Here is a 20,747-nt window from a genome sequence, read left to right as displayed (position 1 = left end):
TAAAAATTCTAATTAGTTTTTATTTTTTCATTTTAAACTATTTTTATGATTTCTGAACGACGGGGGACACATTAAAGGAAAAACAAAATTGTTGTTTTTGTTTAATTCCGAGTATTTTCATATTTATTTAACCTTTTAAACCTTCTCTGGACTTCCACAAATAATTCAAGGCTAAAATTAGCCAAATCGGTCCAGCCGTTCTCGAGTTTTAGCGAGACAAATAACAGCAATTCATTTTTATATATATAGATTATACAAGTTTAATTTGTACCAAATTTTATGGAAGATGCGGGTTTCGGGCTACGTGCCAGCGCTCTTACCAATGAAGCCAAGCGTCCGCATGACTCATGATATTTAAATCTTGGTATGTTCTTTCAACTCTAGATAGATCTTGGGACCACCATTTACTAAACTCTGACCGCTGTGAGAAACACTAGGCTTCTTTTTTATAGTTTTAGTCATGCCATACTTTTTACATCGATATTAACATTATATTTTGTGACAAAATATATATATATATATATATATATATATATATATATATATATATATTATGTTTCACTGTTTAATTTCTTGTGTATTTTCTTGACAAAAACTGTGAAATATTTTAGGCTATGTTTAAATATTTTATTTAAGTATACTTTAAATTAATCGTGGAAAATATTTACCTGCTAACCCCTAGAAGGAGAAGTGGCACAACAAGGTATTGTAAAACGTTTTTATTATATGATATAATATTTAAAACAAACAGTGCTAATAGCTGTAGTTATATTTATATAACTTAAGTTGAATAGAAAAAATCATATTGGCCGTAATACAATCCGGTGTTTGAGCTTGCTTTAAATACCTCTATTGCGAGATTGGGCCTACTTTGTACACCAAACGGCTCAAATATGAGACACACTGAGACCTTGTACCAGACATATTTGTGCCGCATGTCACATTCCACATCAGCGCTATGCCCCGTTCCTCCAGAGTCATTACATGTATGTATGGCCGAATCGCAATTTTTTTATGAAAATAAAGAACGAGGCTAATTATTAAGACTGGTAATTGATACGCCCAGTCCATTACAATGCAGTGCTGCTCAGGATTCTTTGAAAAACCCAAGAATTCTGAGCGGCACTACAATTGCGCTCGTCACCTTGAGAATAAGATGTTAAGTCTCATATGCCCAGTAATTTCAGTAATGCTTACACATAACTGCTTCACGGCAGAAATAGGCGCCGTTGTTGTAACCATAATCTAGCCGGCATCCTGTGCAAAAGAGCCTCCACCTATGATATTAACAATATTGTAACAAACAGAGATTTATATGAAAGTTAATTACACATTTCGTTTCAAACTAATGTTATATACTGTAAACGCAACTGTTATATCTTTTTCTTTCTCCTATCACGCCCTCTGTCGGTCATCTTAAGTTATGTCTTTAAAACTGGTTTTCTAACGTACATGCATGTACGTTATGCACCGTTCAAGATGCATCTTGAACGGTGAGCAAAACTAATGTAAAGTTTGACAGCAGCGTACCTACATTGATATTGCAACCAACACTGTGCCATGCGGCACTATTTTTATATTCAGAAAGCATAATAAGAAATAATGGTAATTTCAGCTCGCGCCAAGCGCTCCCCAGTCGCCGGTGGAGGGGTGCCGGTCAGCCCGGAGAAGACTGCCGGAAGATCCAGGGCTAGACCTGGAGTGTCACAGTCACAACGTGAGTGTTTTAAATATGTCAATGAAACCTTAGGCAAAAACGAACTAACCTCTAATAGATGAAAAACTTTTTACAAATACAAAAACCTTAGATCAAATATTATAATTACTATCAAACTGTACAGGCGACGTGTCTGTACATTGGATATTGTTTCCAAAAACCGATTATGCGTACCTAATGAAGGGAGTGTAGTTGTAGTTACAAAAAATACAATTTAAAAAAAGGCAGTTTTTTATATACGCTAAATCTCAGGAACTACTGAACAGATTTTCATAAAACTAACACGAACGCCTTCAGTGTAGTCTGCAGCAACATTTAGTATTTAATCAAAATTGGTGTACGGAGTTATGTTGATCCAAAGTTTACTACCGAACTTTTGTGTGGAACTATCGACTGAACCAAATTTTATGCGAAATTTAATTATGATAAGATAATATGTAGCGGGCTTCGCTAGTGCGATGTTGTAAGTTCGGGTATTGAAATGATTATAAGTCTGACTGCGATAGTAAGCTTCATTTCTTCAGAGAGGTTGATACAATCGCAGTCGACCCTGCCAGTGCTGCCTGTGGGCGGCGCTGCAGATGGCATAAATAAATACTTAATATATATTATGATTAACAACAATTACACAAATTTCTTCAAAAAATAAATCCTACATCGCACTAGTATAGTATGTTATTTCTCTACAATATATTTAAGGTGGTGGTAATCTCTACATGAGACCAATTACCAATTAATCACCTTCTTGTTATAATGTCCGCCATGTTTGTTTCTCCGTAGCGACATCTCGCTCGTCTTCTCCGTCGTCTCGCAGCGGGCCCGTGTCGCTGACCAACACCAGGCGGCGACCTTCCGGTATACCCAGGTCTTTGGCTGGCTCCAGAGAAACCAGCCCTACCAGGTACATATTCCAATTATTTTTCTGTTTTAATACTACTATAAAAACAAACTATTTAGTATTGTAATTTTTCAAGTTGAGAACATAAATTTGAATTATATTAATTTGATAATGTTAGGAAAGGTTATTTATTAATAAAATCTTTTATTGATTATGAAATGTTAAAAATTAGAATTTTGTATTTATGTGCATTATTAGTATCATTATTTAATCCTAAAAAAGTAACAATTTGTTAGAGTGAGAGAGGAGGAGCCTGCCTACCGCCGACGTATATGAGACAGAAAAGGCAGACAGACTGGCGACGTAACGCGTTACGTTACGAAGCGGTTTACCCTCCCACAAGAAATGATGACTTTAATCATTTTGATTTTGTTTGCATTAAGAGCGTCTCTTATCATAATAATTCAACTAGTTTTAATTAAAGATCTCTTAATTTAACTTAATCCAGATTCTTTCATTGATTTTTTATCATTGTAAAAATAATAGTCAGCATCACAACACAACACCTTTACATCAATCTATGATATAGAAAAACTAAATAATTGTGAATTAATAATAATAATATTCTAGTGATGCTAGTTTTGGACACCGTAACAAGTATACAAATTATTTAAGTTTTCTTTAGTGTTAATTCCGCCAATATTTGTCTCTAAAACAATTCGACACGTGTTTCGCCTCTACACGAGGCATCCTCAGGACGTGTTGTCTCGCCAAAATCTGGCACGAGACTGAATCAAATGAGCCGGAAGCCGCTCTTTTATACCCTCGCCCCATGAAATGACGCGCTGTGATTGGTCGGCTGTTGTGACGTATTACCCCCGGAAGAGACACGTAAGAAAGGTGATGGGACTAAATTTGTTTGTTCATTCAACAATGTAAACATATTGTTATTTTTGTGTTTTATTATTTCTAATTGCTCTAACACATTTAAGCGAAATCCTTTTTCACATGTATGCAAAATATTAAAATTATTATTGTTTCCGAGTGAGTGACCTGTATCAATTAAATGTTTCGCGAAGTTGGATTTTTCGGGATGATTATTCGTAAATGCGGCAATATGTTCCTTTAATCTAATTTCGAAATTTCGACCTGTTTGACCTATATATACCCCGTTACAAGTGTCACAACTTAGTTTATAAACGCCGGATTTTTCGGAATTATTTAATCGATCTTTGCCATTACATATTCGACTGACATTGTGATTCGTTCGGAAGGACACATTAATATTGTTTTTCCTAAATATTTTAGCTATTTTATCCGATATTGGACCAATATATGTCAAACTACCCACATATTTAGTATTTGATTGTGGTGGGACGGGATAAAGTTCTGAATTAATTAAACGTTTTTATTAAATACTAATAATAAATTACTAATATAAAATTCTAATATAAAACTAATATTAAATTCTATACGCGCGTCAAAAATCTATCAACAACACAACTTTCTCCCCCTGAAATTTCATTACTACAAAAAGGCCTTAAATACAATATCAGACCGGGTCTTAACCAAAAAACCCTTGATACATTGGCAGTAGATTCAGAAGTGGCGTGTGTTAGAAGTCAACAAGATATGGCCGTCAGATATCAAATTTCGACCCTTTTGAAAAAACCATCGTGTACCACATATAACCAAAACACTTCAGATAAACATGTTTTTAATTCTTTACAAAATAAATTAAATCAAGAAAATTTAGTCATTTCAAAAGCCGATAAAGGTAATTGCATTGTTATTCTAAATAAAAACGATTATGAACAGAAAGTAAATGATATAATACAAACCGACGATTTTGAACGTCTGAACTCGGACCCCACTAAAAACTTTACTTCAGAATTAAAAGAGTCCATTAAAAATTTGTCATTTATTTCTCCAAGTAAATTAAAATACGTAGTTCCCATGAATCCGCGACCTCCCATCTTATACGGTTTACCTAAAATTCACAAAGAAAATAATCCTGTCCGTCCAGTAGTTTCTTATATCGGTGCCCCGACGTACGACCTTGCCAAAAAACTTAACGTAATAATAAAAAACAAATCATTATTCAATCCTCAGTATAGTTTGAAAAATAGTCTAGATTTGATAAATAAAGTAAAAAATACCAACCTTCCACCAAATGCCAAATTATTGTCTCTCGATGTAGATAGTTTATTTACCAATGTTCCATATGAACAAACTTTAATTATCCTTGATGATCTCTTTGAAAAACAGAGGATACATCCCGGTGAAAAGGATGACATCATCAATCTTACTAGGTTATGTATGAAACAAAATTATTTTAAATTTAAAAATCAATTCTATCGCCAAAAGGAAGGATTAGCAATGGGATCACCATTAAGTCCAATTATGGCTGAAATATTTATGGATAATTTTGAGTGTAATTACGTGGTGAGAGACCCACATATCCTGTTTTATTACCGATACGTTGACGACATAATAATTTGCTGGACAGGCACCGAACGTCAAATCAATCTATTCATTAATAAAATTAATAAGATCCACCCAAAAATAAAGTTTAAATTGGAATTCGAATCAAACCAATCTCTAAATTTTTTGGATTTAACATTAACAAGAGTAAATAATAAATTAGAATTCAAAATCTATAGAAAGCCGTCATATACAGATATTGCTATTCCCGCGTCATCTTGCCACCCCGTACAACATAAACTAGCGGCCTTCCGCTGCTATGTTCACAGATTAATGTCAGTCCCACTGTCCCGTGACAGCTTCGCGAAAGAACTTAATACAATATACCAAATCGCGGTTTCCAACGGCTATACAAAACAGTTAGTGAACAAATTAATTAAAAATAAACAAAAACGTTTAATTAATTCAGAACTTTATCCCGTCCCACCACAATCAAATACTAAATATGTGGGTAGTTTGACATATATTGGTCCAATATCGGATAAAATAGCTAAAATATTTAGGAAAAACAATATTAATGTGTCCTTCCGAACGAATCACAATGTCAGTCGAATATGTAATGGCAAAGATCGATTAAATAATTCCGAAAAATCCGGCGTTTATAAACTAAGTTGTGACACTTGTAACGGGGTATATATAGGTCAAACAGGTCGAAATTTCGAAATTAGATTAAAGGAACATATTGCCGCATTTACGAATAATCATCCCGAAAAATCCAACTTCGCGAAACATTTAATTGATACAGGTCACTCACTCGGAAACAATAATAATTTTAATATTTTGCATACATGTGAAAAAGGATTTCGCTTAAATGTGTTAGAGCAATTAGAAATAATAAAACACAAAAATAACAATATGTTTACATTGTTGAATGAACAAACAAATTTAGTCCCATCACCTTTCTTACGTGTCTCTTCCGGGGGTAATACGTCACAACAGCCGACCAATCACAGCGCGTCATTTCATGGGGCGAGGGTATAAAAGAGCGGCTTCCGGCTCATTTGATTCAGTCTCGTGCCAGATTTTGGCGAGACAACACGTCCTGAGGATGCCTCGTGTAGAGGCGAAACACGTGTCGAATTGTTTTAGAGACAAATATTGGCGGAATTAACACTAAAGAAAACTTAAATAATTTGTATAATTATGGATTTCCGCAAAGTAACGCCTTATTCAATAAATTTACCGTAACAAGTGACGATGTGACGTCATCGGCGTAAGGTCCGGAGATAATGTAACCGGGTAGTAATTGATGATACGCATTCGAAGTTATTTACTTCAGGCCAAAGGAGAAAAACACTCAGCGGAACTTATTTATCTTTTGTAAGCGTTATTATTAATAAGCACCAATAGTAATTGTAAATTAAACACCACATAATATGTATAAATCACTCGTTATCCTTTATCATTCGAGATACGTCCGCACACTTCGGCGGTCCAACCAATAATGCCTCCTTCAATATGGCCGCTGTCCCCGCTCTGCCAAGTCTCCTCTCCATTTACTTTACAGTGGTGACGTCATGAAGTTTCCGTTCAAAATCAAATCAATATCAACGTTACAAACTGTTAATGTTGACAATTGAAAAGTCAAATGAGATAATTGAAACCTTTCACTATATTGTATGATTGTAGGAGCAGTCGGTCTCACAGTGTGGTGGGTGGAGTGAGGCGCCGCGACTCGGTGGAGAAGACCACCAGACCTCCCGTGGCCAGCTTACGGCTGCTGCAGCAGAGCAGGGAGGCTGAGCTGAGGGTACGTGGATCACGACACCTTTATCTAAGCGTGCCGGTGTAATTACAGCCACATGAAACATTCCATCGTTAAGAAGCATATTGCAGCATTAAAATCAGCTGTAACGAAAGTTATTGCATTTTTAATAGCTCGTCATATGTGTCGTGGTGGTTACTGATGACAGTACCTTAGATAGCAGAGCAGAACAAAACTTTAAGTTATACGGTGACTACTGAGCCGTGACGTCATTCACTCTGGTGTTTATGTTAACATAGCTGGTTGACTCATTAGCAAGCGGCGCGTCGTTGATGGTGGACACTTAGAATATCCGAATCATTGGGAAGGATTGCGCGATCTTTTGAAATACGCGCGGGAAAGATAATAATATGTATTTTAAAAATATTTTTTTGTCAATGTTCGTATTATATATTTTACTAATTCTTCTGTTTTACTAGGGCAAGCTGGGCTTTTCAGCTTATATGGTGGCAGTACTGCCACTGCATCTCAATCTTGTTAATTTTGGACATTTTTTAGAATTCATTATTAAAATACTATATTCTTTGATTCTTATTGTTCAAACACCCAAGATCTCGATACTAAATTATACATATTCTCTCAAACGTTTGTTTAAAACGACGACCATAGAGTATCGCTAGTAATGTTTATTTGTAACGGTTTGTATATTGACAGAGTCCAGAGGAAAGTTCCGGTTACGAGAACCGGCGTGATGACGACTCGGAGGCGTCGAGCGTGTGCTCCGAACGAAGCTTCGACTCCTACCGGAGACATGATGTGAGTAGATTTATATATAGCAGGAAGATGCAGTCGTTCCTTATGAAACGAGATTAGAAAAATTTGACGTAATTCCAGAAAAACTTTCCAAACCACAATCATGTCGAAATTGAGTTAAGAATACAAAACTGGTCACGTGATTCTTGTTAATGGACTGCCAAAAAATGGCAGCTCTATTGTCACTCTTGAAATGACACCATGACTTAGTAGCCCAACCCACATGTATGGAATACACAATGGTTTGTGGCTTGTGGAACGCCTTTCAGGAACTACGTCCAATTGTAAAAGCACGAACCTGACAATGACACTTAACTACACCGACGCGTGTATTTTACGGGAATTATAAAACGTCGAACAAAAGGTGTTGTTATGACGCAAGTAATTGTTCATTTCCTTTTTGTTCGGCTATTTAAAAAGCCAGCTTTGAAATTATCAGATATATATAGTTTATTCTTTATTAATATTTATGAAATAATTTGTATTATTATTTAAACATGATTCATATATTGGATGCAGCATCTTACAAACTAATTTCTTATGTATATTACAGCCATTGTATAATACTCTATTGGTCGTAAAGTGTATCCGTTGAGTTTCGTGTATGTTCTTCTCACGAGCTCAACTTTTTCCGAACATCTGGTAAATTCAGTAATTTAAAAAGAAATATTTATAGTGACTATTGAAAAACGCTTAGTTTAAGCCTAATTGTATAAAGTTTCTTTGACTTTGACGTTTGAGTATTTTTGTTGCGTCACTTTGCATAAATTGTAATTTAAATGATTTTTAAATTTGCATTAAAAATAAGAACTTGTAACACCTAATCTGTTTTGAAAAGAGCAACCTTAGAGTTTCTTGCTCATTCTTTTCTGAGGAAATCTGCCTTCCGAATGAGCTGTATGGAAAAAATGAGATATTTCAAGTGTAATATGATTTACCTATGAAATAAAAAAATTTTGGTTTGATTTGAATATATCTCCAGAGCCTGACGTGGTCGGGTCGGTTGGGCTGGGAGTCATCTCCGCCGCCCCCGCCGCCGCCAGACGAGATCATCGCCCTGTGTGCGTGCAGCCACTGGACCGAGCGGAAGGACGGCCTGTCACACTTGGTGAGTACTGTCACTAGATACGATACGTTACAGTAGTGACGTTATGTGATGGTGAACCATACTCCGTGGCTGTAACAATACAATACTACTCATAATTCATGAAAATGCTTTACTTTGTAGGTAATTTATAGAGATGACAAAATTAAATCCACGACACCCAGAAGGGACTTACTATAAAAGAGATACACATATGCAAGAGGGGTGGTTATTTAAACACACAATACTTGTAATCACTGTAGGCTTCATATGATACATAATAGCTTTAAGGGTAAATGTATACACTTCTATAATAAAGTCCCAGCCACTGTTCAGGCATTATCTATAAATAAATTTAAATATTTTATAAAAAAATGGCTCTGTCGTAAATCCTATTACTCCACTCCTGAATATCTTAATGATTGGACAGCCTGGGACTATATTGTGATTATGTTATATCGATAGAAGTGGCTGTACAATATTGTATATTTTTATTGAAAAGAGCGCAAAAAAAGAATGCTGGGAGATTTTCTAGCGCCGCTTCTTCTCTCTCAGAGCGCCATTTTTTTTTCCGAAGTGGTAGTAGTATCTAGTAGTTATTAGAAATGACATCAAAAATAATTCTAAAGGAATCAATTTTGAGAAAAAAATGCCTGTAGTTGGGCAGAGTTTCCACTTAAAATTCACAATAAGTAGCGAATACTATACTTATATAGGGCACAACAACCAATCGTGTAAAGGTAATCTTACTAATGTAAGTTAGCACTACAGCAGCGCCAACTAACTGTCTGTATTTACTGACAGACAAAAAATTTGTAACTGCAACTGTAGTATTATATTATATAGAAGTATATAATACAAGAAAAGCTTCCCTCCTATATTAATTTGTTGTTTACAGGCCCGTTACCTGAACAGCGGTCGACTGCTCACGGAGGAGCAGCTCAAGCGGCTCACGGAGCTGATCAACAAGATGCTGATGGACGCGCACACCAAGGTGTACTCGCTGCTGCTGGACGCGATCAGCGAGCTGCTGCTGGTGCACTGGCAGCACTTGAAAGACTGGCTCTACCAGCTCATGTTCCGGTCAGTTAAATAATCGGACAATATGCATGCTTTTATGTTTAAATAAAACACTTGGCAGGGGGAGTGCTGGTTACAGGAGTCGAGATAGTATTTGTCATAGTTGCCATTATGAAGTTTAGCACTAGTTGTTGCTTCAGATTTGGTATTTGCTCTAAACAGATGGTTTTTGGCAAAACATGCTCTGAAAAGTTCACGAAACGTCGGGTTAGCTAAAATACTTATGAAAATGTTACTTTTAAGCCAAAAACTAAAAAAAAAAAACAGTTACAATTACACGCGTTTGAATCTATTAAAAAGCGTTTTTTTAAATTAAACACTCGCGTTAATCAAAGATGCTACATGCTATTATGGGATGCACGTTTCTATCGGGATCTCGTCGACCAGTACCGGATGAAACTTGTGTCTTCTATCGATTCCTCTCTCGGGAAGGTCGCGGAATAGGGTAAAATGAACTTTGTACAATTTAACCCTCAGAAGACTCAAGTTTGGGTATTTACCACTAAAAAAACTCATTTGTTGTATCACCGCTCTTCGACAATACCTCCCTTACAGCCTCACCTAGTATCGGAATACTGGGTCTCGAAATCTCGAGCGATTGTCAATTCAGCGGTCATCTGGAGGCCAAAGCCAAAATGGCTAGAACACTTGGTGCTGCGTAGACACGTCGCTTCATTGCGTGTCTTCATTAATCACGGAGAGTGTTCCGAAGAACTGTTTCATCTGATTCCTGCCGCCGAATTTCATCATCGCACGACACGCCACAAATTAGGATATCATCCCCACGCTCCTCGTGTGGTGCTCCTCCACAGTGCGGCTTTCAAGGAACTTATTTTCACGTACAACAAAGCTGTGGACTGAGCTTCCTTGTGCGGTGTTTCCGGGACGATACGACTCATTAAAAAAAAAGCGCCTACACCTTCCTTAAAGGCCGTCCACGCTCCTGTGATTCCTCTGGTGTTGCAAGAGAATGTGGGCGGCGATGATAACATTAGCTGACCCGTACGCTCGTTTGCCCTCCTTTTAGATAAAAAATTAACTACATATTTCACGGTAGAGTGGATTAAGAAACTGGGGATGCATCATTTTAATATTGATAAATACAATCCTCAGGCTGCTCATGAAGCTGGGCACTGACATCCTGGGCTCGGTGCAGAGCAAGATCATGAAAACCTTGGATGTCATCCACGAGTGCTTCCCCGCTGAGCTGCAGCTCCATAATATATTCAGGTAATCTCTTATTTAAAAGGCATTTATTTTCTTTCTCAAAATTTATTCCTTTAGAATTCTTTTTGATGTAATTTCTAATATACTAGATACTACTACCGCTTAGGAAACAAATGGAGCTTTGAGAGAGAAAAACCGGCGCAAGAAAATCTCCCAGAATTCTTTTTTTGCGGTCTTTTTAATAAAAATATACAATATTGTTATTGCTATTGCTATAAAATAATTATAATCTAGTCCCAGGCTGTCCGATCATTTAGATATTCAGCAGTGGAGTAATAGGATTTACGAAATAGCCATTTTTTAATAAAACATTTAAATTTATTTATAGATAATACCTGAACAGTGGCTGGGACTTTATTATAAGAGGGTATACATTTACCCTTAAAGCTATTATGTATCTTATGAATACTTACTTAATAGGAAGTTCTAAATACAAGTATGTATATTGATCTCTGTATATAAAAATGGGTGTCTAAGTAGGAATCTGTTTATGAACCTAAAATGGCTGCACCGATTTTAATGAAATTTTCATTCTACTACTAGCACAGCGAGTGATATTAATTGTATAATAAGAGCAAAGGGAAAAGTCCATATATCATCATAATAAAATATATTTTGCTGTACGATTTGTATCTGGTTGGTTTTTTATGTCATAAAAAAAAGGTAACATTTTCAAAAAAAAAACAAAAATATATTTATTATAAATTATTTTTGAAAATAAAAAAGATGATGAAAACATGTATTTTCTTATAAAATACGAATATACTTTTTCCTCAACCTATTAAGTATATTACAAAAATTGTCGGAGTCATACTTAGTTATGTAATTTTTGTAAGCACATATGTGGTATATATTATAATAATAATTTATACATGTAGATCTAGAACCTCTTGCTGCTAGACAACCGATGAAAACAGGCCAGGTTTATTACATTAGTGTGCGTGACGAGCTACGTCTTACACTCACGATTTGTATGTCACTGTGTGTTAGTGTGTATTGCTCAAAGTAGAGGTTACATGTCAACCTTATTCTTTTCAATATTTTCACAGCTGTTACAGTAATATAAATGATCTATGAATATAATATAATTGTCCAGGTTCCTAGCGGATGGCGCGACGGGTCCCACACCAAAGACGAAGGCGGCCGCTCTCCGGTTCCTGGCGGATCTAGCTCATGACTACTGCACCCCCAGCGGCTTGGCTGTCGCTCTACAAGGTACTTGGTTACCGAGAACGAAACACACAGTGTGAAGACCACTGTCGGCTGAGCAATACAGCGGGAGGCTCCTTTGCACAGGATGCCGGCTAGATTATGGGTTCAACAACGGCGCCTATGTTTGCCGTGAAGCAGTAATGTAGAAGCATTACTGTGTTTCGTTGTGAAGGGCGCCGTAGCTAGTAAAATTACTGGACAAATGAGACTTAACTGTCCACTGCGGCTTTTCTTTAGTGAAAATTAGGGACGAAGCAAGACGTTCAGCTGATGATAATTGATACGCCTTGGCCGCGCAGTGCCGCTCAGGATTCTTGAATAACCCCAAATATTCTGAGCGGCACTAAAATTGCGCTCATCACCTTGAGACAAGATGTTAAGTCTCATTTGCCCGGTAATTGAGTGAGGACCGAAACACAATACCTAATGCTTACACATTATTGCTTCACGGCAGAAATAGGCGCCGGTGTGGTGCCCAAAAATAAAAAAATATATACAGCATAAGCGGTGGAATAAGCTTGCGAATAAGTTTTAGAGTGAGTTTGTTGATATTGTGGTGCAGAGAGCGGCAACACGGTCCCACTGCGCGCCATCAGCAAGGTGTCGTCGTTCGCGAACGAACCCCGCAGCGGAGACGTGCGGGTGAATGCTCGCCGAGCGCTCGCCTGTCTGTACGACTGCAATCCTGTGGCCGTGAGTACCTCTACCTTAAAATCCTTACTTATAAATGAGAATGTGAGTTTGTTCGTTACGCTTTCACGCCTTAATACACGGAGAACTTTATTTATTTATTTGGAGAAAAAATTTCAGGTAACAATTAATTAGAATAGTAAATTAAAAAAATCTATGCAATTATTACCTTAAATATTTCTAACTGAGACCTTAATTTATAATTAACTTTTCCCCGATACATTTGAATTAACATTAATGTATTTCCGTGAAAAGTTAACGCTAAACCTTTTGAACAAATCTGCATTTCAATAATGGACGCGATTACTACTGTCTGCTCGGCACCCGCTCTCGTCTGCACCCGCATCGCCCGCCGATTACACCCGAGCTAAAACGAATACCGAATCATCTTCTTATTGTGGTCGACGTTCTTGACTGTGAACCCAAGACTCACGTCGCACCTAACAAGTTTTTTTAACGTTTTAACTTTATGTGTCTCTTATGGCTGTTTAATATTGTGTGTCTCTTCTTCTAGTTCACCGGAATTATGAATGAACTCCCGGTGGAAACTCAGAACATTGTAAACGGGGTCGTGCAGCAACATGTCAGGAGAACTTCCAGCAGTAAGTGGGCATAACGTGTGCTAATTAACAAAGACACACACGCACGCACGCACGAACTCAAACACACACGCATTTTTTTCCGTTGGGGTAGGCATTGACACCAGAACGCCACCACACTCTCTTCTATCCTTAAATGCTTCATCTAGATTCATTACTGCTGACCGATTCCGGGTGCTTCGGACCTATCCTTTTTCCAAAACGTCCCCAATTTGGTCTGCGAATGTTCTAGGAGGTCCCCGGCAGCCGACTTGTCCACACACACTTGCCTTCTATATATGATAAGTCATTCTTTCTTCACTAATTCGCTCCACCTGTCCAAACCATTTCAGCATTCCTTATTCAATCCTTGTCAGGAATATTTTCGGACCACAGCGCGCTTCTATTACCGCAATCGGAACTCTAACAATCAGTCTGACCCCACACATACTACGCAGTGATCGCATCTCAACTGCGTTAATTCTGCTTTTATGTTTCTTCTGCTATACCCAATTCTCGCTTCCGTACATTAACGCGGCGATAAGCACTCCATAAGTTAATAATTATTATTAAGACAAAACGTTATATAATAATTATAATAACTTAATAATTATTATTAAGTTCAAAGCGGTTTAAATATTAATTATTTCATAAAAAATTATAAAGAACAAATTGTATAAATATAAATTATCGAACATTAGATGCATCAACTTTAGAGATTGACTTCATTGTTTGACGGTACGTTACGTTACGGTTGACCTACAGTATTATCGTTAACTTGACTATAGAATATTCATACACACATATTATATACATACAACTTTCATTTATCCTGGTAGATAAACGCACAAAGAGGAGGGAAAAAAATAGATTTAACGACTACAAAAATAATTATACAATAAAGTGTACATTGATATAATAGTTATACTATAGGTAGATTTTCACTAAACGACTTGTATTGAGAAATAGTTTTTTACTAAGTTTTTAAATCTATTGATCGTCTAAGCTTTCTATTCTATTATTATTTATATTTATATTTGTTAAATGCTCAAATGTCTAATGACCAGCAGGCAGCGATAGTCCACTGCGGTCCAACGCTGCGCCGAGCGGCATCAGCACCGCGGAGGACGTGTACTCCAGGATCCGCAAGACCACCTCCGAGATACACACCTACACGGCGCAACATTCCAACGGTAATTCATGGCTTCATCAGCACTTAGAGAAATCAGAACTTACGCTATTGCTGTGCAGTTAAAATTATATCGCTATATAATTGTGAATACGGACTCGAAACCGTGACCTCTCGGGGTCTGTCCGAGCGCATGGGTCGTAAATTTTGGTATATCTTGTTCAACTCCCCAGAATCCCAGAAGTGAGGGTTATCATTTTAAAACAACAATATTCATCTTATACCCCGGAATTATAAAAAAGATTTGAAAATAGCCAACCAACGAGGACATCATACGCTTTCCATCATTGACGTCATAGTTCATAATAACAAGCAAACTTAGAGGATTGGTCGAAAGCTGATTTTTGCCCCCATTCTTATACTTAAACTTGCTCTGACCGATGGAGTCGCTTTACAAATATTTCCTAGAAATTGTTGCACCTTTTAAAAATTAATTCCTTGCTCAAATGAATCATTAGTATTGATGTAGGCGTAATTCTAAATTAATAAAGTTTTTGAGTCTTTTGCACATTAAGAAATTCCATCTAAAGTATCAGGATATCCTTATTTCAGTACTCTGTCGCCATTTCATCATATTTTAGCGCTGTATTATCTTTGGTGCGGGTCTCGGTTTTTAGTTTTATTGAAAATTTTGCTAGTAATCGAGTTAGATAATAGACTTTAATTTCAGCGGAGTGCGGAAACCACACGTCGAGCAAGGACTCTGGCATCAGCCAGATGTCAGACGTGACGCTGTCCAACAAGGGCGCTAACGGAGTGCCCAACGGTCACTACAACAGGTAACTTGCTCAACACACTTTACTCTTAGCCCCGATTTCACCAATACGTTTTGAGCGTGTTGACATAAACTGAGTTTATCTACACCCATGCTTTAAATTCTCTATTATTTAGATTCTAAAACAGTTAGCTTAGTGCCAACATTAAAACGCCCAATGTCCTGATAACCATTACATCATCCAAACGAGTGTTGTAATTAAATTCAGTACAACATTACAACACTCGTTTGGATGTTGTAATGGTTACTGGGACTGGCTTTTGTAATGTTAGCAGTAACTGTAAACTCGTTTACAGGCGTAAGCTTAGTTCAAAGTGTTCTACTTCAATAAATAAATTAGGGCTTAATATTTTTACATAAGATGCAAAATACTTTACAATATTGTATGTTATTATAACGTCTCGGTGTAATTTTATATTCGAGCTTATTCCGGATGGTAGGTTGATTAATGTATTATGACACAATTTGACATAAAAATAACAAATTTAAATTTATGTGCTTGCTTGTGTGCTTTGCTTCTAGGTATGGGCTTTGTTAATCTCTCTTATACTCGATGGACTGAAATCGACTCGACTTTATATTAAACAGCTACGGTCCCGAGATCTGTTGAATTGAACCCATAGTTGTTTTTAAAGGACATGTCCCACCACTAGTGAGAAAGCGACTAAAAACTATCTTATCGCCTAAAAAACAAAATAATTTAAATTAATATAATATTGAGAAACTTCTCTAATACGAGCCTATTTCTATTCTAGCTCTAACGCTTTTCGTTCATCGAAGGCGGTGAAACAAGTTCCTGAAAATCCTAATATGGAATAAACTATTACTTGACTAGTATTATTATAACGTCTCTAAACCGCGTGCCTTCTAATAACATGGTATTTAATCAGTGAGGTGTTGGGTCGCGCTGCATCTGCTGACTCTTCCGAAGACGCCAATAGCACCAAGGAATCATCGCCGACCCCTCATCACAGAGCCGACTATCTCCACCCTCATAGGTATGTATGCCGTCAAGATGGCACGACTTTCTAAAAGGCTATTTAAATAACCAACCGGCTCGAAGGACCAAAAAAGAGTCGGAGTGACATTCGGGATGGCAAAAATAAGATCCAGTCATATGTGAAAGGCTTGATCGCTTGACGTTACGCAGAGATATCCTCTCCTATCCCTTCATTGTACCGAAATGCTGTTTAACCTTATTCTCGCCACAGAATTCCACCATTGGCACACGCTGCATTTTAAAAATCATCCTCACCATCTGTTTTTGTGGCTTTCTTTCACTGCGCGGCTTCCGAATAACTTTCTACCACATATCAGCAAGTTTTTGATCACTTACTTTATATTATTATAATTTTACGGATGCGATTTATTTATTTAGTAATTTTTATCTGATATAAATGGGTTAATGTGTTGTCAACAGTGAGTACGCGTCTGGTCGGGATAAGCTGAAGCCCTACGATACGGACGAGAATGGTCTCATCATCACCAGATGTAAGTAACCGAGCACCTTCAAGGTGACTGATGAATCATAAATTATAAACACCTCGGACAATATCAAATTATAGCGATGATTCAGAATAAATTACTAAATAACTTAAATATACATTACAAGTGCAGACCCGGCAAACGTTGTTTTGCCATATAAATTAAGTACACCGCGCTCGCTATTGTATTGTATATATGAAATAAAATTTCATTGACTGATTTAGTTGTATTGCAAATATATAGGTATTTTTTAATATATCGTATACTAAAACCTATGAAACACGCTGCTTCTTATGGTATAAGTAATATTCCGATGGGTTTTCGTAATATAACCGAAGAAAAAAACCGCACGTCACGCACACTGAAGTAATAAACCTGGCCTGTTTTTATCGGTTGCCAAATAACAAGAGGCTCAATCTAGACGAATAAATTATCTAAGCAATAAAACACCTTAAATGTAATATAGAGATTATTATCATTGTGTAATTGATTGTATGCAGGCGGCCTCCGCGAAACGGAGGTCCTGAAGGAGCTGAGCGCTCTGGACGTTAATACTGCGGCCCCGGACAAGTTCGAGCGACTCCTGCTGGCCACGCACGAGATACTCAAGTACGGGGACGGCACTCGACCCGTCGACTACTTCAAGTGAGTAGCGTAAACGAACTTTCGTCTTCATTCATGCTCGCCTAAGTCGAGTTAGTAAGTCTTTTGTGGGCGTTGTATATGATTTCACAACAAGATCATGGTAAATGTTCAAAACAAATGTATTACAAAATACAAAAGAATTGTTAAAAATGTAAAATTTACTATAACAAAAATGACTTTCTTAATCATACCACAGATTGAGAATGGAGCAACCGCCCTCAGGTTATTAAACAATAAATTTTATTGTAACCATATTTTTTATTAAAAAAAGAAAGCCGCCGATTTACTTGCGCCCGTTATCAGGTCTGAGACATACTTTTTCGAATGAGTAGTTTTTGACTTTCAATAAATGATATTATTTACTATTTTGAATAAAAATATTTGAATTTGATACGAGCGTACGGGTCACCTGATGTTAAATGATCACTGCCGCTGCATCTGCAGTACCAGAGGAATCACAGGACTGTGACCATTCTTATAAGAAGATGTTGCGCGCTTTTGAATAATCTTATTTTATTGTTGGTATTTTGTGTTATTTAATGAAATACTTCAATAATTATACAATCACTTTAATCACACGTATATATACACGGCTCGGGGGCTAAAGACTGCCATCGGAAACAGAAAGGATGACTGACTTTACGTCAGTGTGTTCATTACACTTATATCGTATTGTCCTGAAAATACCCGCCTTTAACGCATTTACATACGCATAGTTTTGTTGTACGTGGCAGAAATGTCATTGTAAACCCGAGGAACATCCAGATGTTCAAGATGATATCCAAGTCTGTGGCATGTCATACGGCGGCAGGAATCATGTCAAAAATTATGGAAAGTGATCACCAGTGTCCTCTTGCACCAGAAATACATGAGCGGTGCATTATTATTGCTATGTTATAGTGTCAATTAGGCAATATGCATATATTTTTAAAGTGTTTGTCGGCAATTTACATGGCTATATATTGATAAAAATGCCAAACGCCAAATAATTCACTCAAACTAAACTATTTTTGTTACGCTAGTTTCCTTTCGAAAACAGAAAATCCACTTATAACAATTACCTCTACACTTTATACCGACGGACGATAAGTATACGTACGGGCTATTCTCAGCAAAACTGTGTCCACTGTGCGCTTATTTTGCGTGGTAGGGTTGGGTTGCTAATCGCCATCCCTACTCCTCAAGGAACTTACTCAAACCTCTGATGTCACCCATGCCCTCGTGGAGAGTCCTCGGTGACCAGGTGTTTGGCACTCCAGAATGATGTGTGTGGCCGTCTCTTTAGTCTCCATGCACGCCCTGCTCAGGGACACCTGTGTCGGAGACACCTATGTCAGTTGTTTGTCAAAAGGCCGTGACCCGTTAACGACAGGCGACTAAATTGCGAATAGATCATATTATTATTAAATTACCACACATGATAGCTTTCTATTTATTACCTCTACACAAGTAGGTTCAACGGGTGTTTTGCTTTGTCGTGCTTAGACCAAGAGCCGACCGCAAACAAGTTGTTTGTTATTGTTAATATAATACCCAAGAGGACGCGTGCAAGTCTAGCTCGCGTCATGGTTCTGTTCAAGCTTCTATTATTCGTACCTACCTATTTACATAGTTCCTTCTTTTTCAAGAAAAAATGGTAGTAGACTAAGTCTAACGCATACATTAATAACTATCTGCAACTAATGTATGTTTGACAACGAAATAATATTGATTACGATTATATTCCTAAATAATATTATAGAAAGGGATGTGCTATTTTTATATAATATCACTTTGTACACTTAGGTACAGTTTTAGGTAATAAAAGACAACCCTAACATTGTTAGAAGAGGTTAGAGTCACACGATAGAAGGAGAGGCAACTTGTAGGTGAATAATTATGTAGGTTAATAGCTCTGCGATCTTTAATGCACCTTATTGTATAGCCGCAAGACTTCCCTATTTCTTTAATTGATTTTGTGAAGTAAGCCTTTTGTACTTGTACTATTACATATTCTTTGGTTCGGATATAAGTGTGCTCGATATGATTCCAGGATTATCGTTCGCGTGGCCGTTGCTGCGCTCTCCATGGACGATAGTTCAGCCGACAAGGAAAACAGCGATAATGCCTCCGCCATACACAACTCACAGTCAACCGGTAAGATGGAAGATGTATGATTGGAGATTATAACAAGGATGCTCGAAGGACCAAAAAATATGTAGGGTCCTTGATTGACACTACTATTTTCGAAATTAATTGTAATGTATGAGTAAACATGAAATCGACTTATTATATTACTGCTTTAATAACTGTTACATATATTTATACAACGTGAACCAGAAAGGGTATAACATCCCTTCAATGGGACGTTATTTGGGTCATATGCAATAGTATGGTGATGTTTAAGTTTTAATAAATAAATAAAAAAAAAAGAAAAAGACTTCCCTACGAAATAAAAATATTATTTTTCAATTTCTTTTCTTAGACAACCCTAAATTTAAAGAGATTGTCAGTTTTAGGCGGGGCATTTGTTTATAAACAGAATGAGGTCACCTACCTATGAATCATCATTACATGTTCATAGAAGAAAGCAGAGTGAGAATTAGCAATGCTTTAAGTTAGCAGACTATTATGAATAAGGGGGATAATGTTCACATAACTAAGATTACAAGAATACCTATAAATATCAACTGTCACTAATTCTTTTTCGTCAAATATTGACATTGGCACACACGCCATATCACAAAAATGGAATTGACTTTGTTACACGAAAATAAAAAAACGCCCATAAGCCGTGCGCAAAATTTCTGTATTTACCACCTTGCTTAACAACGCTCTTTTGACGATGCTTTGACGTGAGGTTTCCTCCTGCTGCAGGGTGGGGCAGCGTGCAAGAGCGGGCAGCGACGGAAGCCGTGCGCGTGCTGGTGTGGCTGTGCCGGCGCGAGGAGACGCGGCCGCTGTGGCGCGACTACTTCGACCTGATCCTGCTGAAGCTGATCAACGCGTACGGCAGCCCGGGCAAGGAGCTGGTGCGAGCCATCGACGCGGGCATGCCGCACATCGCGCGAGCCATGCCCGCCGCGCAGGTGACACGCATTACTTATTTACGCAACTGTTGTGTAATAAGGGGTATTAAACACGAATGAGTGTTTTAATACCTAATTATCAACAGTTGCATACAAGACTTTATCTACACCACAATATGAATCCTCTAAAAGATTCTGAAACAGTTAGCTTACTGCT

At 37.3% G+C, this 20,747-nt stretch overlaps 2 protein-coding genes across 4 annotated transcripts in view; one reads left to right on the top strand and one right to left on the bottom strand.

Annotated features, from left to right (window-relative positions):
* The window catches only part of LOC126971377 (uncharacterized), a 453,035-nt gene that overhangs the window by 364,480 nt on the left and 67,808 nt on the right, over positions 1–20,747 (bottom strand). The gene's annotated exons all lie outside the window — the stretch shown is intronic.
* The window catches only part of LOC126971327 (CLIP-associating protein), a 92,626-nt gene that overhangs the window by 55,076 nt on the left and 16,803 nt on the right, over positions 1–20,747 (top strand). For 2 of the 3 annotated variants that reach the window (XM_050817565.1, XM_050817563.1), the window contains 17 exons: positions 1,616–1,717; positions 2,498–2,618; positions 6,669–6,789; positions 7,459–7,560; positions 8,540–8,665; positions 9,540–9,724; positions 10,835–10,951; positions 12,045–12,163; positions 12,723–12,853; positions 13,365–13,452; positions 14,496–14,621; positions 15,288–15,396; positions 16,283–16,390; positions 16,813–16,883; positions 17,378–17,522; positions 19,555–19,658; positions 20,379–20,590. In XM_050817565.1, the coding sequence (XP_050673522.1) occupies positions 1,616–1,717; positions 2,498–2,618; positions 6,669–6,789; positions 7,459–7,560; positions 8,540–8,665; positions 9,540–9,724; positions 10,835–10,951; positions 12,045–12,163; positions 12,723–12,853; positions 13,365–13,452; positions 14,496–14,621; positions 15,288–15,396; positions 16,283–16,390; positions 16,813–16,883; positions 17,378–17,522; positions 19,555–19,658; positions 20,379–20,590 (2,087 nt within the window). Of the gene's footprint in view, positions 1–682; positions 704–1,615; positions 1,718–2,497; positions 2,619–6,668; positions 6,790–7,458; positions 7,561–8,539; positions 8,666–9,539; positions 9,725–10,834; positions 10,952–12,044; positions 12,164–12,722; positions 12,854–13,364; positions 13,453–14,495; positions 14,622–15,287; positions 15,397–16,282; positions 16,391–16,812; positions 16,884–17,377; positions 17,523–19,554; positions 19,659–20,378; positions 20,591–20,747 lie in introns of all 3 variants that reach the window. The other variant, XM_050817564.1, reaches the window with a different exon arrangement.

Source organism: Leptidea sinapis, chromosome 23 (assembly GCF_905404315.1).
Source record: "Leptidea sinapis chromosome 23, ilLepSina1.1, whole genome shotgun sequence".
NCBI classification, from domain to species: domain Eukaryota; kingdom Metazoa; phylum Arthropoda; class Insecta; order Lepidoptera; family Pieridae; genus Leptidea; species Leptidea sinapis.
Note: the sequence above shows the minus strand (reverse complement) of the source record. Positions and strands in the feature narration are given on the sequence as shown.